At 42.9% G+C, this 24301-nt stretch overlaps 1 protein-coding gene across 3 annotated transcripts in view; it reads right to left on the reverse strand.

The window, feature by feature from the left end:
* Plap (phospholipase A2 activator protein) overlaps positions 1 to 24301 on the reverse strand; it is a 108356-nt gene that overhangs the window by 81601 nt on the left and 2454 nt on the right. For all 3 annotated transcript variants that reach the window (XM_067108011.1, XM_067108012.1, XM_067108013.1), the window contains exon 2: positions 8507 to 8708. In XM_067108011.1, the coding sequence (XP_066964112.1) occupies positions 8507 to 8655 (149 nt within the window). In that variant the 5' untranslated portion in view covers positions 8656 to 8708. The remainder of the gene's footprint in view (positions 1 to 8506; positions 8709 to 24301) is intronic.

The raw sequence follows: 24301 nt of genomic DNA on the forward strand, positions 1-24301 counted from the left end.
TATAGAGACAGTAAGAGAAAATCCTATGCTTCCTTCTGCGATGCCAAGTTACTAATAATCGCAAGGTACCGCAAAATTTTTTAACACGGTTTAAACTTTTCTGAAGAGGTGAGAAGCAAAAATTGATTACACTTCCAATAAGCTGATTGTAGGATGGATGTAAGGGGCATATATGCATGATGGCTAATGAAGTACAGTAGTTGTTCTGACGTCTTTAGCTTTCACTTAAAAGTAGGCCCAATGCTCTCCTGAAACTAGAAATAGTCTCATAGACCAAGTCCATACATGAAGAAGAACAATGCATTCTTAGAGGGCAAAAAAAGGGTCCTTGTCAGAACACTAAAGGTTATGTATGGCCCCCTGTGCTTCCAATCCTGCTTAAGTAATACCTGAAAACTCCAACAGAAAAGAGAGTTTCCTACTCTTTCCTAGAGCCAAAGATGTTGGGAGACTGGTGCCAGATGATTGGAAGCTGGCACCAAGTGCCGGGCGCACTGAGCTGGCGCCAAGATTTAGGTTAAGCCAGATGAGCTGGGCGCCAGATAACTAATCGGTTGGGAGCTGGTGGGCATTCCTAAGAGCTCAGGGCATAGCTGGTGCCAGGCAAGCCGGAAGTCTGATGAGGTAAAGGCTCAGGCTGGAGGGTGCTCCTGGGAGCCCAGAGCACTGTCCCAGGCTGTCAAGACCGTCTTCTCTTCCATTAAGTTCTTGAGACGGAGAGAACAGTTCCAGGTCGAGAAAGGGTCCTCATTCTACGTTAAAAAACCCCAGGGTAAAAGAGCAAACCACGTTGCTGAGTCGGACGTAGCTCGATACCCCTAAAGGGGGTACAGTAAACCTCCCGTGTTCGCGTTCTCATGATTTGCGAAATCACCTACTCGCGGATTTCTCTATGGAACATATACATGCATTATTTGCTGAAAATTCGGCCATTCGCTGTGTTTTTCACTGAGCAGTATTCACTAATTACTGTACAGTATTTTCACACCATTTTCATGACTAAATGCACTTTTCGTGATAAAACTATTAAAATACTCAGGTACCCAGGTAGTGCTCGAGTTATGATAATTCAATTTTGCGATGGGGTAAGCAATTAATACCGATATGACAATATTTATAAAATGTTTTTAAATTTCACATGAGCACAGGCAGCAGCGAGAGACACCAAATTACAAAAGACCAACTTCTTTTTCTCCACCTCTTTATCCCATCCTCTAATTAAAAAAGTAAAAGAGAATGATAAAAGTATTGTTAGTAACGTTACCCTCTTGCGTAAATGCGTACAGCCATAAACAACTGAACAAGAAACTGTTGTTTTGCTCATAACCGAATTGGATAACAACAGCCATTTTACTTGTATTTCAACCATCGTACAGTAGTAAACAATTACTGTAGTTATGTTACAAATGACGTTAAGTGGAATAGGACTGATATATTTTACATTATACCCTTATTCGGTATCGATAAAAGATCGGCAAGGAAACATATTGCTAAATTTAAGCTGCAAGTTGTAGCTGAAGCTGAGAAAACAATGTTCAAGCTGCTAATGACTATACTGTAAATTATTGTGCATCGGCAACATGGATGAAACTCGCCGTAATTAAAATTGGAGAGAAATTATTTTAATCAAAACTACTGGGCATGAAAAACACATTACTGCTATTTTTATGCCAATAATCGATAAATACGTGAAACTCGTATTATGATGAAATCAAGTGAAAATAGCGAATGGTATCTTGATTTTTTTTTACACAAAACACGCTCCCCAAAACTGCCTACATCATCTATTAACAAAAAAAAAAAAAGCTAAATTAATTTCACAACGAGACGTATTCAAGTTATATTTCAACTTAAAAACACTTGGTATAATGAAAAATAACCTTGCCCGATATAAATAAAGTATCTAGGGATTCATTTACGCTAATTAGAGGCAAGAAAAGCGCTCTGAACTGAGTTGAATACGGCGAAGTAAACTTACCAAGTAATCGATTTCCAAACCAAAACACTGATCACTATGATCACAATTTATAACACAAAAGCAATATAAGAATATATACAATAATATTGGATACAGTGAATTAAAGCATACCATTTTAAAAGAGCCATGGAAAAGATGCATATTCGTTATGTTGATGTTTGTATAATACGATATTAATATGTGAATATAGAGTACAGTATAATGTAGGCTAGGCTACCTTATATGTACTGTATACAATATACTATAGTATAGGCTAAGCTAATTCTTATTTGTTATTCAATTTCTCTTTGTAATGACTTATCATAAGTCACTCTGCATGAACCTCCATACGTTTTTTCCAACAAATGATGGGATTTTTGGAACCTAACCCCATCGTAAGTAGGATAATACCTGTATAAACATTTTTAGTTTTTTTGTGTGTTTGAACGATCAAAATAGGCAGTTCTAAGTGTTTTTAGAAGGGTTCTAAGTATTAGCGGATTTTAGCTACTCGCCAGGGGGGTGTGGTACGCATCCCCTGCGAATACAAGGGGTTTACAGTATCGATAAAAAAGGCAATGCTGCCACCGAATCATGTGTCTCAGAAGAAGAAATTTAAAAGTCTGAGACACCTGATTCGGAACATCATTCACTTAGATGGTTAGACTGAGCTAGAAGATGACGTCTGCATCTTTCAAATATCTCTTGTAGCACCTCTGAAAAAACCCCTCCTTCATGACAAGCACCCGGACAGCCCAAAGCCTGTCTGCATAAGAGACCACCCTTGGTGGTGTCTCAAAGTGAGGTTATTTGAGAAGAAACGAATAGTGCAAGGATTCTTGGCAAGTCCACCAATCAACCATAGCAATTCAGGAACCATAAATTATGGCTCAGGACAGGGCTACGAGGAACGTCATAACGTTGTGAAGAGCCTGAAAAAGTTCAGCCCTTCCTTGACTATGCCGAACAATGGAAGATCTTAGAGGTCCAGGTTGGAACGACCTTGCAGTATAGTGTCTGTTACCCATACTAGGAGATTCCTTTAAGGTGGCAGACAGTCAAGATCAGCCTGCCCAAAAGAAGCACATAACCCGACAGTTCAGGGGATTCTAGGTCCAAAGAGTGAGTTTCTGATGGCTCAGTCCGATATTATTTCCAGTTGGACTAAGAAAAACTCGATTTATCGTCTGCAGAAAAACTCTCTTGTCGCTTGGTGGCAAGAGTTAATGTAAAAAAGTAAGGACTGTGACCTTGTCTAAAGGAATACTGCAGTCCTAGAGTAAGCAAGGGTCAAGAAGAACTGAAACCTTAAGCAAATGGCTCTCATCTCTCTGGCATACATGTGAAGGTTCGTTCCCCAAGAGAATTGTCAACAGGATTATACAAACTTGTAGAACCCTGTGCAGACTCACAGGCAACTAAGTGGGCTAGTTGCCAACCCTGTCGATACTTGACAGCCACGGACACGTGGTCATCAGGGCAGGATAAACTTCTTAAAGTGATAACACCTTGTGTGGACTCGATGACACCTCGTACAGACTGACAACATATGCGCAACTGTATCTAACCAGATATCTGACAAACTTATAGAAACTTGGAAAGTCCATAAGATACACAAAAGCCTGGCCATGGAATAACAATGGTCTTAACAAAACCAGGAGTGACGACTTCTGCTGCAGTCCAACACAATGCCCTAAAAAAAAATTTTGCGAAAAGGAACTAGGCATTCAGCGGTGGGAGCCTAGTATGACTAGAAAGAGCTAACTGCTCTGGAACAGGTGTCAGGCTCTCGGGATTCGGCGCCAGGCGCCAGAAAGCTGGTGTCAGGAGCTCTGAAGATGATCAGGCACTCGGGAACGGGCCCCGCTAGAGAGAGGGTTCATGGTGCTTCCTTTTGCCTGAGAGTCCAAGAAAAATTTTTTTCAAAAAAGAATACTCAGGAGGGAAGATATCATCATACCAAAGGAAAAAAACAGACCGAGGATATATGCTGTCTCAAAGTAGCTGCGAAGCGATGTCTCTTGGCAACACTTGAGAGACTCCTATCTTATTAGCCCCTGCTCCTGATGTCAGTCAAGAAGGACCCTTACTTCAGAATTTTGACAAGAACTTCAGCCAGGAGGACTAACTCAGTCTAAGCATCAGAGGGAGAGAAGGACAAAAAACAATTGTCTTGCTCCCTAAAAAACCAAAGTTAAGACTCCCAACTCCCTGTAGAAGTGACAGCTTTCTTCAAACAAGCTCATAAATTCGTAAACAAAAGTCCTTGTCTGCAAAGGACAGTGCTCTGAGACACTAATTGATGTCACAAAAGGGAGCAATTTGGCCCATCTGGAACTCTAGGCAAAGGTGGAACAGGCTGAAAAGAGACAAAACTGCCTGAGAGCAGTTGTAAGGTACCCAAAGGAGGGAGTCCAATGCTGAAGGACACCCGATGATCAGAGACTAGAGCCGGCCACTTGAAGACCGGAGCTAGGCGTTCAAATGGAAATTGCGCTTAAAAAAGAACATCAGTTTGTTCTTCAGAGACAGGCGCCAAGCTAGAGACTGGCGTCAGCCACTAGTAGGATGGCGCCAGACGCATAAGGGTTAGTGCTGGGAGCTCTATATGAAGATGAGCTCTGGCGTTATAGGGCACTATTGGAAATTCGGGCACTAATAGGCACTCAGACGCTATTGGGCACTTATGTTCCGCTTGGTGGCAATACTGGCGTTCCGCAACCTAAAGTTCAGGAGACAAAAGTTCAAGACTGTCCCAGAAGTATACAAAAAAGTGTGGACTACACTCCTGCTCCCTGAGACATTACAGGAGAGCAGAGAAGAGCAACTATCATCTGAAAAGTGCCTCTTCAACGGCTGATATTCACTAGAAAAAATGCCATCGGCACCTTTGTCTACAATGGAGTATCACTAGAATATAAGCACATCTCTATGGATGCTTTCCACTGGCTGTCCGTCGACACCTGCAGACAGCAGGCTCGAGTGAGGGGCAACTACCCGGAGGCAAAACCCCTTCGGACTCCCAAGGACCGACAGTATGCCTCCTCCCAGGTTTAACGGAGTCTGACAGGGACTGGGCTTAGGAGAAATGATAGGGCTGGATAGCCACCTCCTACACTACACATCCAGTAAGACACTTTTCCAGTGGCTGTCTGTTGGGACCGGTTGTGGGCAAATTCCACCAACCTCCCTTGGCTCTCCGGTTTGCCTCCTCCCAGGTTTAGGGGAGTCAGACAGGGACCTCCATCTAGGAGCAGCCGCCTCCCCCACTACACATCCATCAAGACGCCTTACCAGTGGCTGTCTGTCGATACCTGGGACTGGACAACAGGCTCAACCGAGGGGGCAACTACTGATGTGGAAACCCCCGACCTCCCTTGGACTTCCATTATGCCTCCTCCCTGGTGCTGGGGAGTCTGACAGGGACCTTTGTCCTGGAGAATCAGGAGATGAGTTGCCAACTCCTCCACTGTACAACACTTCACTCTATAAGGTTAACTTCTGTTAACCCAGATATAAGACTGGCAATGGCAAACGAAGGAAGCGAGGGAGCCAGGTGCAGGAGCAAGTGGATATAAAAGGCACGGGGGTCAGCAGTGGGAGAGAGTTGGTGCCAGGATCTCAGTAACTGGTGCCGAGCACTCGAGAGCGGCAAGAGCAAGCGCTAATCACCTAATAGCTGGTGCCGAGCACTCTGCAGTTGGCACCAGTTGTGCTAGTAGCTCGGGCTGGCGAGCACTACTGGGCACTCTTAGTATAAGCTAAAAATGTGAAACTCTTCTCGATTCAAGTCATCCTTGTTTAGTATATGTACTGTACTGCCGAAGCAAGTACCAGAGCATGGTTCTCGGCTGTTGAGAATGTCTCCTTTTCCTAAAGCTCATCGTAACCAAAACATTATGCACAATTCTCTCCTACTGCATTCTTGTCCTTACACATGTCAGTTCTCTGCAAAGGAAAGTTTAATAATAAGATGTCCAATTAATTCTTTACAGACAAATGTTATGAAGTACATACACAGAGTACCATCATATAAACATATCTCAAATCCTAACCAACATAATTCGAGACTGCAGATATGTATTCATTACCAAAAATATTGGTTCGGTAGAGAACGCAATACTGTATTTTTGTTATATTACGCTAATCAGTAAATAAGGTAGTGAGCACAACATTTCAGTTTTTATGCTACTTGAAAAAAGAAAAGTTAACCTTTAATGACATAGTTCAAAGTACACTGAGTAATATCATACAGACATCTTAAATCCTATCGAACACTGAGACTTTCAGATATGTATTCACTACCAAAAATGTCACCCTGGTAGCAACACAATATTTACATTATTACGCTATTCGGAAAAGGAAAGTTAACCTATACTGACAATAGTTTACGTACACTGAATATCATCATACAGACATGTCTCAAATCCTAACAAACATTAATTGAGACCTGCAGATAAGTAATTCATTACTGTAAATATTGGTCTGGAAATGAACGCAATGTTTACATTTTATTAAATTACCCAGTAAAGGTGGTAAACTACACTACCGGGAGTTAAACAATTTGACTGCGAATTCGCTACTGTAGCAAAATATGATAAAATCGTATGAGATCTAAATAACGAAACAATAAAATACTAATCCTGAAAGCTGTAGGCTTGAAGGCTACCCGAAATCAGCGATAATACTTCATCAAAATCCAGTTTCCAACTGGCAAATTTAAGAACAAAGCTGCCATTGACACTTGGTGTTTACTCAAGCACTGGCAGAAACAGAATAAGGTTGTCTGCCAAGTCGTTCCTGGTATTCCCATTAGTGGGAGGGACCAGTCACCAGCACTAAACTTAGAAGCATTACCTATGAATTTTAAAATTTTATTTTACTTATATAAAAATAGGGCTGCTTCTACATCTTACGTGCACAATTCTCTCCATCTCCTCTGAGGCACACCAAGGACAGAGTTGAAGCACACATCCTTGAAGGGACTGGAACTACAGCAGAACATCAACAATGTGGATCCCAGCAGGAGAAGTTACTGCTAAAGCACAAGCATCCACTGAGACTGAGAAAGGTGATGAGTACCTAAGCCTCACCAGGATGCCTCAGAGCACAACAGAAGCGGAAGTGAGAACAGAGGAGTGGTCAGTGGATTTTATAAGGATAGCCATCACAACATCCAAAGTCCCATCCCAGGAGTATTCAGGTCAGTCTCATCTAGCCTCAATGTTATGCAACCCCTTCGGGATCAAGCAAGAGGAGAGAGAACAGGCACCATCCTCATCAGCGGTTGAAGGAGTCAAAGCGAGGGATTGCCGTCAAAGACCAGTCAGGGAAAAAGGAGCCTGCTGCCCTTAAAAGACACTGACTGTGGCCCTTTCTTCCTCTTGGATTCACAATCATCCACTGAGCAGTTGACCAAAACACACCCAAGGCTAAAGTTTTTATCCTTGTAGGAACAAACCCTACTTCATATTGACTTGGGTAAGTCATCCAAAGAGATTATACATCCCAAGGTCAGGCATTCTGCTTAAAAAATTTGAAGTTAGGGTTGTATACACCTTTCCAGCTTTTAAAAGGAATATGGAAGTTAGCTTGATTATCAACTTTGTCTCATGGTAGTAAAACAGCTATCCCACACTGTATGACCTATGTTTGAGCCTTAAACTGAACAAAAAGAAACAGATGGATGTGCATACCTTGACATAGGCAGTACTGTAAATTAGGTACCTAAATCTGTTTAACAACTCTTGTAGGCTAGGGTAGAGAGAGAGAGAGAGAGAGAGAGAGAGGAGAGATATGAGTATTCACTGTTCCATCAAAATGAGAGTGCCTCAACAAGGTAATCCTCACCTAACTGGAGCAAAACTATCCATACCTTTGTATTTTTTTACCTATGGAACCTAGCAAATAAATCCTTAGACTTCTTCTTTACTGGTCCTATTGTCCTATGTTATCACTTCCTTTCAGAAGGAATAAGAATATTCTCAATCTGACTCCTTTTCCTCTCCTTTCTGACCCTAGCCACCTCTACTCAGTGTGGGAAGCTTGGGTACTGAGCTGTCTACAATACATATTGAGAGGAAGTAATTCTGGTTTTCTGTTGGATCAGCCCTGCTTGGTAGAGCCCACAGTTGCACTAACATGGCACTAACCCAAGTTATGTCCCCATGTTAGTTCTCATAACTTCCAGACTTAGAAGTACTGTACAGTACTGTAGTTCCTTTCAATAGTTTACTGGCTCCAAGTGCCCAAAGGTCAACTTCTGAAGAGAAGCACAATTCCTCCCACTTAAATAGCAACTCAGGTAATCATAAGTAATGGGTTTTTTGTGCCCCGATAAACAAAATTTTTCTAAACTTTATTTTTTTTTAACTCCTTATTACAAATCAATGTGCCCTTCTCCCAACATCCACATTGTTTGCAGGATGGTCAGACAACCCATCAAAAGCACATTAAGTTAATCATAAAAGTAACTGGTTTGTGCTAAAATATTTCAGGATATTACAGTATGGTAAACTGTTACAAAAATATTAAAACCTTCCAATTTACCTGTCAGGCATAGGACCCCACAGCCGAGCAGTGGAATCCCTTGATGCGGTGAGAACATGGCCATCAGGGGTTACAGATACTGCTCTGACATCTTTGGAATGACCAAACAAATTACAACGCAACTTGTAAATACTACCAGTATCTCCCATTCTCAAAATATATCTTTACACTGTACAGAACTTGGTAACTACAAAAGACCAGTCTGAAAAAGAGAAGCATTATAAAATATATAAAATACAGTCACTGTAATGTACTGCTTACCTCTACAGTTATCACAAAAACAAATGGCACTTTCTTTATTTCAATTAATATCATCTCATTATGAGTCATCAACATCACCCAAACTGTGAAACTGAGCCACTCATGTCTCCCTATACTTTAAATTCCACAAATCTCCAGCCTCTTATCTCAGTTCTCATCCTCGTAGGTTTCAATCTTCCAACTTTTCTGGTTACCTCAGGAGTCTAGCTGACTATCACTTATTAATTTCTATGGGGTGAAAAGAATGTGTCCAAGACATCTCTATCTCCCCTTCATAGTTATCTCATTTACATATAGGGTTAATGTAATTTCCCTTAGGATACCATTTCTCACTCTATCCCACCATCTGACTCCCAATATTCTTCTTAAAGATTTATTCTAAAATCAAAAAATCTTGTAGATATTTAGTACTTTCATGGTCATAGTATGATAAATGTCCACATAGCAATACTGATTATACTTAATGTGTAATCTTACTTTCATATGCAATTTCAATCTATCTGATTTCCAAATCATATGCAGACTTCCTATTGTTCAGATTTGCCTATTTTATCTTTTCACTAGATTCCCACTCAGGGAGACTGTACTGGATATAACTGTTCATAATTATCCTCATCAAATACATGCTGTGTGATGTAAGGCACTTTTGTGAGATTCAATCATTCATGTCTTTCCTGTGCTTTATCTACCGTAAATCTCTCCTTATCTCCAGTCTCCCTATTCATAGCTCTCATCAAAGTATGTCTGGGTCTTCCTAGTATTCTGGTGCCCATAGGAGCTCAGCTAACACTATCTTGACCTATTCTCAGAGAGTTTGTATGGAAATTTCAAGCTATCTCCAACTCCCTTTTTATCATTTCATTTACATATTGAACTTCAAAAATTGCCCTTATGGTATCACTTCTAATTCCATCCTGCATCTAACTCCTAATATTCTTACAGCTTTATTTGCTTATCATCAAAATTTCCCTAATGGTATCATTTCTAACTAAATCCTGCATCCAACTCCTAATATTCTTAGATCTTTATTTGCAAATCAACATGATTTCCCTAATGGTATCATTTCTAACTCCATCCTGCATCTAACTCCTAATATTCTCACAGCTTTATTTGCAAATCATAGTCACCCCATGATTCATGTCCACATAGCAATACAGACTCTACTAGACTTATACAGCATAATCATACTTTTGTATGTAGTTTCAGTCTGTTTGATTTCCAGTCTTATTCAGTTCACTCAGTCTGATTTTCCTTTTCCCTTTTTTAGTCTTTTATTAATCCAACTTGAAAGAACCTTATCATCATTTCCAATTATTTGAAAGATTCAACCTCATCTTTTCTCCATTTGCTGTTATTTCATCCCCTTGTACATCCTTTGCCTTCAATACTTAAGTTTTTCTAATATACAGTATATTCTGATTAAAACTGCATCATTTAAATATTCTAAGTCTGTCCATGTTTCTATTGTTACTACTGTCTTAACCTTTTATATCTCATCCATCTTTTCCATTTTAAAACTGATAAGGACAAACAGCAAACAGTGACATAACATTACTTTGTAATGCACCACTACTTACTGCATATTCACTTGACACGATTCAGTCAACATCACTTTGATTCTACTTTAAGGATAATCCCAATCAGCTTTACATATTCAATGAGAATACCATTGTGATGCAAGACCTTCCAGAACGCTCATCTAACAAAGGCTATCTGACAGGACTTTTTAAATTCCATACACTGCTGTACAGGCAGTCCAGGTTATCGGCGGGGATTCCGTTCCCGACGGTGTGATGTTAACCGAAAATCAACGAATATCAGTGCCAATAAGCGGGGATCAGCGCCAATTTTTGGTTATCGGTGCCAAAAATCCAGTTATTGTTGTCACTAGACAATCGCCACAAAACCAGATCGCCGATAACTGGGGACAGCCTGTACAATGTCCTAATACAAATATTTGCTTTGTGCAACTCCTGTCTTTTCTAAAACTGGCTTGTTCACCTTGAAGCATTTTATCAACTTATTTCTCCAGCCTATCAAGATTTACGTGCAAGGCCTCTACAGCAGACACACTAAAATTAGGTGATTGTTTGGAATCTTTCCTATAATTTTCAGTTCTCAATCATCAGGCTTGTTTCCTCATTTTCTATTCTGCAAAACAGTCTAGTTATTATGCAAGGCATCATTTCAGTTTCAGCTGTGGGGCCTAAGAAGTTTATAGAAGTGCAAGGTTCACTGACAAGAGAAGAGGAAGGTGGGTGATGCTTGTTGCAAGTGAATGAGATGTTGCAAAGGGTTTGTTTCTAGGTAGAAGGCTAAGCTTTATCAATCAACGTTATAGTTGATAAACCATAAGAAGGCTCTACTCCAAAATGCTTGGTACCAGTAAATATATTCCTTGACAATGGAAGAATACTACCCTCTTCAACAGCAAAAGTATTATCATTATTCAAAATATTTGATATTCACCAAACAGAAGAGAGGGAACACGAAGGGAAGCAGCATGCATGGTCCAAGCCAAGTAAATTTTCCAAAGGTAAATCATGAACCTTGCAAATGCCCAGAACAGTGTTAACAGGGTAGCATGCATGTGCAGCTTTGAGAGAGAGCAGTGTGAGAAGTGAGAAGGGTGTCAAGCTACCCCTGGGATAGGACAATCAGCAAGTGCACAGGTGCTCATCATCTTTCTTAACTAAAGGTAATGGATCTTATACCGTGCAATATCTTCAAAGTTACCAGAGGTAAAGCAAGCATTGGTTAAGTAGTTTGTTTTGAAGAATGACAGGAACTAAAAGGGACAGAACTGCTGGAAGTTTGTGCACGTCATGATGCACCACCCCTAGCCTCTAACTGATGAGAAAAGCTAGTCAAGCAGTGTTTAGCAGAGTTTGTGTGAAGCAATTGCTAGAAGAGTTACCAATCTAAGTTTGTGTGTGTGAGCATGACCTGAATGCAAGCAACACTACCTACCTCAAAGTAAGAGCAAAAATGAAGTGTGAAGCACAAACAGAACTAGAACTGACAAAAGTTCTTGAACCCCGTGAGTCATGCAGAACTGTTAGCTCAGCCTCTCATGAAATAGAGGGCTGCCATGGGAAGAGAGGTATGGGTGAAGTATGATACTTTGGCACTTTCTGGACTCATGCATAAGGGAGAAGTTGTGCAGAGCACAGCTGAAACTGCAATCAATTGTAGATAACCACCTTAGTCCTTAATAAGAAGGGGTGTCCTATGTATGGATGGAAGTTGTGTGGCTTCAAGTCAGAAACTAGTTCTTTTGGTAAATTCTCCAGTAAATCATGTAGCTACTGATCCATCAGTTTATGAAGCATATAGTATAAGAAGGTCTTAAGCCTATTAAATTTAGATGTACTGGCCACGACTTCTGGCGTCACCCAATGTTTACACGAAGCCACATTTACATGAATCTGATGCAGAGAAGGCACTGTCCCCTTAAGGGGCTAATATTGTACCACCTCCTAGAATTATAGTATGTCCACTGGGAAGCTGACAAGACAAATTTTCCAAACTGCAATTCAAATCCTTGGTACAAACTTGCCCCCTACATAAGCTACTCAATAAATCAGGGCCTTTTTCTAATATTACCCATCCAGCTACAGCACTGTCTGCCTAAAGGCCAACATATTGATCTGACACATTTTTTAACTACAATATATACAGTAATACAGTATACAAAATTATTTTTAGTAATTTATATTGTCCTCGGTATAAAAACCAAGGGCTTTTGTGTAGGATTATTCTAGGTGCAAACTGGGAATCGTTGCAGATGCTTTATTAAAAGGTGGTTAATTGGTGGTATGTGAGTGGAGGGGGGGGGTCCCACCACTATCTTGCTGTAAGATAGCACTTTTTTTCTGAATCAGGGGCTTTGTGAGGTGGTTAAGGTGGGAGGCAGGATTAAAATAATAAGTCTGCTTTTTGTACCTAGGAAAAATGACATTTTTATGATAAAGTTTTATATATACTTACCAAGTAACTACATAGCTATTATGTTTCATTTATCGGCAGCTTAAATTTGAAAATTCGCGGTAGTGTTCCAATATTTTGGTGTAGGTAACTCGCCTGTCCACTTTCAGGGAAGGACAGGTGCAACACTACTAACAAGCCCAATTCGTTTATGCCCTATGCCCATGAGAGAGGAAGGAGGGCTTTGATCATGTAGTTGCTTGGTAAGTATATACAGTATAAAACTTTATCATAAAAATGTCATTTTTATATAAGTAACTTACCAAGTAACTACTGTACATAGCTGAATCCCACACTGTCAGGAGGTGGGATGCATGGGCATGCACTGCTTAAAAAAACACTCATGAATGGAGATGAATTTTGAAATAGCAAGTACTTAACACTGATAAAATGTTTGTTGTAACCTATCCGGTGAGAGCGCTACAGCAGGAAAATACTGCCTCTGACACGGCTCATCTCAACCGTAGTGGCGTGGCAGTGAAGCCTGAGGGGCCTCTACATCAGTGAGGCTTTGCAGCCGAGGAGCACTCCGATGGCTGCGAAAGTATACAATGAAACACAATAGCCCTTGCCCTGGGAGCAGTACCAAAACGAAGACCATACAAACAATTTAAACATACACCATATAAAAAACCAGTTACCATAACCCATTCATAACAAGACACAACGAATGATGGGTGCTCCAGGTATTCAGTACCCCCCAACTTGACAACCTAAATTCAAGGCAAATGGATAGAGGAATGTAAGAATACCCCCTATCCTTCCTCCCCCAACACCAAGCCAACCATGGATAATGGGCCAAAGGTAACTGCAGTTCTCATAAACAGTTTCAATATCACATAGATAAAAATTTGCAAACACTGACTTGCACCTCCAGAAGGTGGATTGCAAAATTGCAGAGAGGGATAAATTCCACTTGAAGGAAAGCAAAGTCACTACTGCCCCAATTTTGTGGACTTTTACCTTGTGAATTGGCAAGTCTTCCTCTTGAATCTTAATGTGCAACTCGGAAATCACATCTCTCAAGAACACCAATGAGTTCTTGGATAAAGGATGGGTTGGATCCTTAACTGAACACCTGAGGTTAGGGGACCCGCCTCTGATTCTTTTAGTCCTCTCCAGATAATACTTTAATGCTCTTACTGGACAAAGAGCTCTCTCTTGGTCTGTAGGACCTAAAATGTCCGTTAAACCTTTGATTGTGAATGAATGGGGCCAGTGAAAAGACAGCGTTTCGTTCTTCGCTAAGAACCCCATAGTAAAGCAACAGACTGTCTCCTTGTGCAAAGCCTGCAACTCACTATTTCTCTCAGCAGTAGCGACTGAAAATAGTGTCTTCCTTGTAAGATCCTTGAAGGGTGTGGATTGAAGAGGTTCAAAGGGAGGACCTGGTCGCTTGATACAGTGAAAAGGAATGGGTCCCTCCCTGATTCTTTATGCAGGCCAGAGCTGTCGTATTGTCCGTGTGGACTATAACCGTGGAATTTAAAGTCGCTGTTGCAGAGTGCTGAAGGGCTAAGTGTATTGCCTACAGCTCCTTCACATTGATATGAAGTTCTCTCTCAGATTGTGACCATGTCCCTGAAACTTCCTTGTTTTCTGGCAGAGCCCCAAACCCAGGTCTGATGCACCTGAATATAATGTGAGATTGGGCCTCAGAGGATGCAGAGATTTCCCTTCTGCAAATCTTCCTGTTACAAGCCACCACCAAAGGTCCTCCTTGATCTTGGGAGTGATCAGGAAAACAAACAAGTCCGGAAGAATCTTCCTCTGCCAACTGGCTTTTTGTAACACCCTCGTGTGAGGTCTCCCTAATGGAACAAACTTTTCTACTGATGAGAGTGTTCGCAGTAAACTCATCCAATCATTGGCTGAGCATGACGGGAGAGAGAGGAAGTTCTGAACTGTCCAAATGTAGGCTTGGATTCTCTTGTCAGACGGAAAAGCTCAAAAAATCCGAAAGTGATCTTCATTCCCAAATATAGAATTGACTGACCCGGGACTAATTGGGATTTGCCTAGGTTTATCAACAGGCCCAACTCTTGGGCTAACAGAAGAGTCTTTTTGAGGTCCTCTGTGCAACTTGATTCCAAGGGGGAGCGTAGAAGCCAGTTTTCTAGATAGAGACAAATGTTGATCCCCATGAGATGGAAAACTTGAGGGGCTGTCGATAGTCTGAAGCACAGCGCTTGAAATTGGAAGACCTTGCCCTGGAACACAAACTGCCGATATTTCCTGGCTTCTGGGTGGACTGGTATGTGGAAATATGCGTCCTGCATGTCTATAGTTGTCATCCAATCCCCTTGATGGATGGACGACAGAACTGAATGGGTGATTTCCATTTTGAATTTTGTAGTCTGAACATGGAAATTCAGGGTGCTGACGTCCAAGACAGGTCTCCAACCTCCCAATGACTTTGGGACGACAAACAGGCGGTTGTAAACCCCGGCATGCTGACATCTTCGACTATTTCTATGGCTCTCTTGGTGAGCAGAGACGAGACTTCATGTGACAGGGCCAAATACCTCTCCGAGCCTAAAGAGTAGGCCGCCAGTTGATAGGAGAGGACACTAAGTGAGGTTTCTCCCTGAACGGGATGGAATATCCTTCTCTGATCACCTCTAAAACCCAAGGTTCTACATTTCTGTCCTCTCACTTGCTCCAAAAATGTAGAATCCTGGCCCTCACTGGTACACGGAGGATAGTACCCTCACTAGCGAGAGGAAGGTTTGACTGCTGATTTCTTGACTGGTCGAACAGATCTAGGATATGCTCGGGAACGGGGCTGGAATCTACCTCTATCGCCTCAAAATGCTTGCTGTAGAGGTGAAATCATTCTGGGTGCAAGAGATGAGGAAGATGAAGAATGTCCAGGCTCCTTCAGACGTTTGGTGGACTGAGCCAACAAGTCCTGAGTAGATTTCTTTTGCAACTCCATTGCGATATGCTCTACTGTGGCATGGGGAAAGAGACTATGCTGATCTAAAGGAGCAAAAAGAAGTGTGGATCTCTGGGAGGGAGTGACCCCCTTTGAAGTGAATGAACAACACTGTTCTTGCTTCTTAAGCAATCCCACTTCGAACAAGGCTGCCAGCTCCTTGGATCCATTCCTGATCGCCTTATCCGCGCACGAGAGCACTCCCAGCCAGTCTGTAGCGAAGTTATCTTGGGGAGTGGCACATTCTTCTATTTTCTTTGCTAAGGCGCCGACAGTCCAATCAAGAAAACTCAAGATCTCATAGGCCTTAAAGATATCCTTCGTCAAATGATCAAGTTCTGAAGGCGTGAATAAGATCTTGGATGAGGAGAAGGCAGATCACCGTGATGAATCAATTAAACTGGAGAAGACCCCTAGGGTGGAGGCAGAAACTCCCAACGATGGGGCTTCCCCAGTAACATATGACAAGTACCTCCTCTTGAATAGGCGAGAAGGAGGAGCGCAAAATACTACTTTCTTTAGATCCCTCTTTTCTGCCAGCCAGCTCTCAATGCCTGACAGAACTTTCTTCGAAGCCGACGACAGAACCATCTTAGGTGCCTAGAAGCTTCCGTAGGCTGTCTCATCATATAAGCTGAAATCGGTAAAGGTGGAGTCACTGGTGAAAAGAAGTCCGGGAAGCAAAACAAGAAGTACTTCAAAAGAGAAGCGTAGGCTGAAGAAGGCTGATCCTGTTCTACATCCTCTTCTTCAGACGAAATGGGTGAAAGAGCCAAGCCCTCGGGCTCATGAGTCACTGTCGGTTTGTTTAACAGATCTAGAGTGCTGTCTAAGTGCCGCTGAATTGGTTCCAGAGAAGGATCCTGAACCGAATGAGAAGTGGAGTGTGGCGCCGGATGCCTGGATGAGGTTGGCGCCAGCTTGGAAGGGGGGCGGTCACACACTGACGACCGCGCATGAACTACGTGTTGATCTGGTCCCCCAGGCACATCGGATCCTCTAGACCCCCTGTGTGCTTGGATCCCTTTGATCCCACTAAACACTTGGATCCCACGGATCCCACTTTATGAACGGATTCCTCGGATCCTACTGGACGAATGGGTCCCTCAGATCCCACTAAATGTTTGGATCCTCCAGATCCCATTAAACTAGATCCCTTGGATCCCATTGGATGCTGGATGCTCAGATCCCTTGGATCCTGAAGCACGATCTAGTACTTACCAAATAGGCTAATTACATAGCTATATTTTCTACTTTACACGGCAGCTCAAAATTCAAAATTCGCGGTACTGCTCTTTTGTTTTGGGTGTAGGTATACTGCCACGTCCACTTTCGGGGAAGAATAGGTACAATGTAGCTAAAGAGCTCAATTCGTTTATGCAATATGTCCAGGGCTCTGATCATGTAATTAATTGGTAAGTATACTGTATATAAAACTTTATTTTATTATAAAAATGTCATTTCTATATAAGTAACTTACCAAATAATTACATAGCTGAATCCCACATTGATTGGAGGTGGGACGAATGGACATATAGTACCCCAAAAAAAACCCTGATATGGAGAAGAATTTGGAACAGAAAGTTTGCTAGCATCTTGAAATGCTTATTTAACCTTACCTGGTGAGGGAGCAACGGCAGACAGGCACTGCTTCTGGTCGAAGCTCCTCTCGACCTGTAGCAGTTTGGCGGTAGAGCCAAGGGTCGCCTCTACTTGAGTGGGTGCTTTGCAATGTAGGAGGTTTATCGCAGGTTGCCAAAGCTTACAATCCAAAAGGGACACAAATAATATGTGTACTGTATATGACCTTGCCCTAGGCACAGTACAACAGAAAAGCAAAGACCAGATTAAATTAACCTACAGCACCACAAAAATTTTAACCAAAACCATAAAAACAAGGTTTGGTGACACTCACAACGCAGTGTTCACCAGATTTCCCAAGAAGTGCAACTATCCTTATTCAAGGAGAGTGGATAGAGAAAAAGACGACGTTCCTCCTATCCTTCATCCCCCAATACCATGCCAGCTGCAAAGAACAGACCTAAGGTACTACATTTTTCGTATACCGTTACAATATCTTGTAGGTCGAACATGGTAAACATGTTGCTTGCAAGATTGAAGAGAGAGACAGATTATGTCTGGAAGTCAAGGACGTCGCCACTGCTCTTATTTTATGAGCCTTTACTTTACATAAGGGTAGTAAATTATCTTGAACTCCCAAATGTGCTCCTGAAATCACAGATCTTAAAAAGAATATTACAGTAATGCATTCTTGGACAAAGGACAGCTGGGGTCTTTCACGGAACACCAAAGATTTGAGGAAGAACCTCTAAGACTTTTGGTTCTTTCAAGGTATACTCTCAAGGCTCTTGCAGGACAGAGGACTTTCTCTTGATCGGATGGACCAAGTACTTCGGACAAGCTCTTGATTCAAAAGGAATGAGGCCAAGGGTTAGTCGGGTCCTTATCTTGGCCAAAAACCCCAAAATCAGTGAGTATACAGCATTGCCTTGAGAAAAGCCTGCCCTTTTATCAATGGCATGTAGCTCACTAGATCTCCTAGCTGTAGTTAGTGCCATCAAGAAGAAGGTCTCCTTCTCAGATTCCTGAGTGACGATGATTCCAAGTTTCAAATGACGGTCCTGACAGCCATTTAAGGACGATGTCCAAGTTCCAAGCAACTTACAAAGGTTTTGCTTGCTTACTAGTACTAAAATGCTTCATTAAATCGCTGTCGTCTTGATTTGAAGACAGGTCCACTCCTCTATGTTTAAATACTGAACTCAGCATTGCTCTGTAACCCTTGATGGTAGATGCTGCGAGTCCTTTCGAGGTTCTAAGATGTAACAGAAAATCTGCAATCTGGGCTACAGATTTCTGAGAAGAGGAGATATTTTGCTCCCAGCACCACTTCCAAAAAACTGTGCACTTGGCTTGGTAAACTGCAGCAGAAGATCATTGCCTACACTTAGCAATAGCCTCTGCAGTCTTCCTTGAAAATCCTTTTGCTCTGGCAAGCTCCCTGACAGTCTGAAGCCTGTCAGAGTGAGAGTGAATAACCATTCATGGAATCTGTGAAAGTGCAACTTTTTGAGGAGATATCTCCTGAGGAAGTAGCCTTGGGAAGTCTGTCAGTAGATTTAGGAGATCGGGGAACCACTTGTGTGGCCAAAAGGGAGCGATTAAGGTCATCGATAGGTTGCTGTGTGTGTGTTGAACTTTTTCAATACGTCCCTCACCATGCTGAAGGGAAAGAAGGTGTAAAGGTTAAGATCCGACCAGTCCTGCAGCATGGCATCTGTTGCCCATGCCTGCAGATCCAGAGCCGGGGAACAATACAGAGGAAGACAACGGTTCCTCATACTTCCTGCAGTCCGGATGAATTGGAATATGGAAGTACGCATCTTGCATGTCGATCGTAACCATCCAGTCTCCCTGATGGATGGCCGACAAAACCGACTGATTCATCTCCATTTTGAATTTCGTTGTTTGAACGAAGCAGTTCAGGGCACTGATGTCCAGGACAGGTTTCCATCCTCCCGATGACTTGGGGACCACGAAGAGGTGATTGTAAAATCCCCTTGAGTTTACATTTTCGACTATCTCCACGGCTCTCTTTTCCAGGAGAGCTGATACTTCCCGAGATAGGGCTGAAAACCTCTCTGTGTCTACTGAGTAGGCTGCTAAGTTGATGGGAGAGGTTACTATGGGAGGTTTTTCCCTGAAGGGGATTGTATATCCTTCTCATAATACCTTCAGCACCCACAGTTCCACATTTTTCTTCTCCCATACTGGCCAGAAATGGGAAAGTCTTGCTCCCACTGGGACACATAGGACCGAAGTCTCGTTTTCTAGGGTTGGATTTGTTGAAGGGTTTTCTAGATGGTCTGGAGGTTCGGAGGTTGGTTCTAGGTCGGAACTGGATGCAGCCTCTACCTCCTCGAAAGGGATGTTGCAGTTGAAGTGGCTCTTGCAGGAAACTTTGTTCTTTTGGTGGATTGAGTGATGAGGTCTTGAGTTGATTTCTTTTGTAAATCGACTGAAATCCGATCTAGAGTGTCTTGTGGGAACAGATTATCCTTGTCTAGGGGTGCAAACAGAAGTGAAGAACGTTCTGATGGGGAGACCCCTTTTGCCGTAAACGAGCACCACAAATCTCGCTTCTTGAGGACTCCCATTGTGAAGATGGTAGCTAGTTCTACTGCTCCATCTCTTACAGCTCTATCCGCACACATCCCAGTACTCCCAGCCAGTCCAAAGCGTAAGTTTTCTTTGCAGGGACACACAGTCTTCTATTTTCTTAGCTAGAGCTCCTACCGTCCAATCTAGAAAACTAAAAATCTCAAAGACTTTGAAAATATCTTTGAGAAGATGGTCCAACTCTGAGGTTGTGAAAAGAATTCTGGCCGAAGCGAAAGCTGAACGACGAGAAGCATCTATGATACTGGAGAAGTCTCCCTGAGAGAAGGCAGAAACTCCAAAGGACGGAGCTTCTCCAGTTGCATAAGACATACTTCTGCCTTATTAAGCGAGAAGGAGGTGCACAAAAGACTGCCTTCCCGACTTTCCTCTTCTCTGCTAGCCAGGCATCCATGCGGTCAAAAGCTTTCTTCAATGACAAAGACAACACCATACGCGGAAGTCTGGCAGTACCTGGTGGTTGACGCATGCTCAGGTAGGCTGAACCCGGAGATAATGGAACGACTGGGGAGAATGACGACGGGTAGCAGACCAGGAAAAATCTGAGTAGAGCCGAGTAATGAGAGGTGGGTTGTTCTTCTTCTGCAGGCTCCTCGGTGGACAAAACGGGCGATCCTGGGGGTTCCACGGTGTCCTGTACCGTGGAGTAGGTTTTTCAAGAAGGCTCAAAACTTTGTCAAGCCGGAGTTGAAGCGGCGCCAAAGAAGGGTCTTGAGAGGCCGACAGAAATTCTTGTTGCGGGGTCGCAAAAACATTAGAAGTGGGGTGGAAGGGAGAGGCACCCCCATCGACTGGGCGCACGGACAATAGGCGCCCACTCGTTGTTGAAGCAGATGCCGACTCCTTGGAAGCAACTGCATTGTCCGCGGACGTTTGGCGTTCCAAGGATGGGCGCTCTGTGATCTGACGATCCCATTCTGAGTGATCAAACACAGGTTCTTCTGACTTGGAAACTGTGTGCTCCCGAACAGGTAAGGCGAGAGCTGCACGCGCAGGTGATGGGCGCTCGGACGAAGATGGGCGCTCATACGATGATGGACACTCGGACACTGGGCGCTTGGACCCTGGGCGCTCTGAAGGTGAAAGCTCGGATGCCGAACGATCTGTGAGTTGTCACTTATGCACATCACTGACATACACTGGGCGCTTTCTTGCACGTGAAAGGGAGCGAGAATCTCTTGTTGGTGAATCCCAGAAACTACAAGAAGGGAGAGGGCTACACTCTCTCTCTCTACCGCTCACTTACGAGACGGGGGGGAATATGAATCCATTGAAGCACCTGGCCTTTTCAGTGCCCTAGACACATGTGCAAAACGGTCACTGCGTTTCTTTGATGTGGGAAAGTCTGAATCACTTGAAGAAAGTGTATGGGTATCCAATCTAATACCTTTCCAACGGTATTCTTCCGCAGCCTCGGATCGGCGGACAACAGGCTCAGAGGAGGCGATGACTGCTCGTGGGCAAACCCCACCGACCTCCCTTGGACTGCCAGTTTGCTTTCTCCCATGTTTGCAAGGGGAGTTTAGCAGGGACCTTGGTCTAGGAGCATCGGTGGGACGAACAGCCGCCCCCTCCTCTGACACATCACTCGACACAATACTATTAAATTTGTCCATTAGGACCTTCACAGAGTTTCCAATTTGGGAACCAGTATTCACAAGTAAATTAAATTTTTGATCTACCCGTGCTTCTAAGCTGGCAATGGCACTGGGTTCAGCAGAATGACAGTTAGGTACAGGAGTGACAGGAAAAGCTGGAGGACTGGAAATGGGAGAAAAAGCTGTCACAGGCATCAAAGGGATAGGCAAAACATCAATATCATCCCTTGAAGAATGGCCTACACTAGCAGAAGCCTTTGCTCTGGCCCTAGCTGTAGCTTTTCTAATTCGGTCAAGTTTCAATTTGTCTAAATGAGTCTGTAACGTCTTCCATTTATTATTTTCCCAGTCCTTACAGTCGTCACAATTCAATTCAGGCGAACAAATTTGTTCCCTACAAGTACAACAAATGGTATGTGTGTCGCATTTTACCGACGTAAGTCTAGTTTTGCAGCCTATGCTGCAGTACCTAATCCTGGATAAACTAGAGTCTGACATAATGGTCAAAAATTCTAAATGAATAAGTCACAATTGAAGTATCCAAAATTCTAGCTAGGCTAGATAGCTGCGCTACCAAAATCAAAGAGTACTTCACCAAAGATGATCTCCGACCATCCGGTGAAATCGAAAACGAAAGCTGCCAATAACTGTTGTTTAGTCATTAACCGGCAGAAACGAATTGAGCTCCTTAGCTAAGTTGTACCTATTCTTCCCTGATAGTGGGGGGGGGCACTATACCTACATCTAAAACATAAGAGCGCTACCGCGAATTTCGAATTTTGAGCTGCCGCATAAAGTAGAAACTATAGCTATGTAATTATTTGGTAAGTTACTTACATAAAATAATGGTTTCAGTTGATACCTTGAACAACCTGGCTCCCTTGTTAAAAGGGAGAGCAGAGGGCAGAGACTGTTCATCCATTTAACCTCCAGCCTTAAGCCATTTGAGTAGGCCAGACTTTTATTTCAAAAGAAGCTTGGCAACTACACACCCAGTAGAGGAACCACTTCAGGTCCCATGGACTTGTGGGTTATACAGCAAAATGAGGTGAAGATAGTCTGGCACTGCCACGCACCTGCCCTTATTACTTCTGAAACCAAGGATTCTTGAAAGACAAAGGATGGACCAATGCCGCTGGCTTCACAAGCTTTTGCAAACTACACAAGTGCCCTCCTTGCAGGATGAACTTTAAGTCTGCTTGATCATTTCATAAAGCCACAAACAGGTTGTTCATGGTACCATCTTCTCGTGACCTCTAGTACTACAAAGAGATATCAACACTGGTCTACGATGTTAAGTTCTCATCAGAGTGTTGCAAGGTTCACAGCATCACAACAGTATCTCATTCAGCTTCCCTCTTGGTAAATGGGAACCAAAAACAAATTCTTGAATCTCTTGTCAGAAACTGACAGATTCTGAGTTTTTCAATAAAAACTCATGAACAACAAAGATATGAGGGATCCTCAGCTCTCTAAGTGTCAGGCAAGATACAAAAGGCCAAGTGACTTGCCAACTTGCTACTATAAGGCTATGGCCAGCAGAACACGTCTTGAGGGTGAGATCTTAGGTGCCTGAGTTAAGTTGCAGAGGAGAGAGTCACATCTCACTCCAGAGGCCAAAGCCCCAGAGGTTGGCAAGACTTCAATGCTCCTATGAGCATGGACAATTCTACTGAGGAAAAGAAGTCTATGCCCTTCAATTAGATGACCTGGCTTAGCACAGAAGTACAAACAGGGGAAGAGTTAAGGGCAATCCACATGCCTCTGAAGGAATAAGGAGACAGTGGTCCAGGAGGACGCTCACAAAACCCAACAGAACTTCCTGTTATGGGAATTCTATGACCTTTTACTTCTTCCAAATAAAGGGTAGAAGGCATTGAAGAGCTTGACAAGGAGGAGTAAGAAGATGCCCACTGGAGTTCCTTCATCATACACCATTCATGAGTCTTTCTTTTCTCTGCTGAGTAAAATATGTAGAAATTCTGCACTAAAAGATATAGTAGTGTCAGAGGAGTACGGCCTGTATTCAATGCTGCTGGGGTACCTTCACAGGTAAGCCAACTGCTGTAAGAAGCTCAATAGTGTTGAGTTTATGCATTGGAACAGCAGCAAAACACCTGTCGCTCGGAACACTAAGGGACGGAAGCATCTGCAAGTACAGGCAGTCCCCGGTTATCGGCAGGGGTTCTGTTCCGAGGGTGTGATGATAACCGAAAATTGCCGCTAACCGAAAATCGGCGATTTTGGCTCTTTTTCAGCGAATTTTGGGGCTTATCGACACTGAAAAGCACTGATTTTCAGTTACTGGCGCCTCTGTTAGGTAAGTATCGGCGCCAATACACAATTATCGGCGCCAATAAGCAGAAATTGGAGATTTTTGGCGCAAGCAATTGCCGATTTTCATCGCTAGACAAGCGCCATAAAAACGGATCACTGTTAACCGAGCCTGCCGTTAACCGGGGACTGCCTGTATGGACTAGCAGTCAGACAGCAAGAGCTGTTTGCCTACCCGTGGAATGAGTCAGAAGAGAACAAGTAGAGAGTAGGGGGGGAGAGGGCAGTCTGGGGTAAAACTGAAGAGTACTACCATGCTCTTCTGGTTTGGTAACTATCAGTTAACATGCAAATGGGCACTGTTTAGTACCAGCCCCTTGGGGATGAATGTAAAAACATAAACAAAAGACTGCAAATATCATAAACACAAACAAAAGACAAACATAAACAGAAATATAAGCAAAAGGCGGTAAATCTTACAGTCGCCAACTGGCAGGAACCAGGTTGTGGTAAAAGTTATCAGCTTTACCCAGTCTG

The sequence above is a fragment of the Macrobrachium rosenbergii genome, chromosome 8 (genome assembly GCF_040412425.1).
Source record: "Macrobrachium rosenbergii isolate ZJJX-2024 chromosome 8, ASM4041242v1, whole genome shotgun sequence".
In the NCBI taxonomy this organism is placed as follows: Eukaryota; Metazoa; Arthropoda; class Malacostraca; order Decapoda; family Palaemonidae; genus Macrobrachium; species Macrobrachium rosenbergii.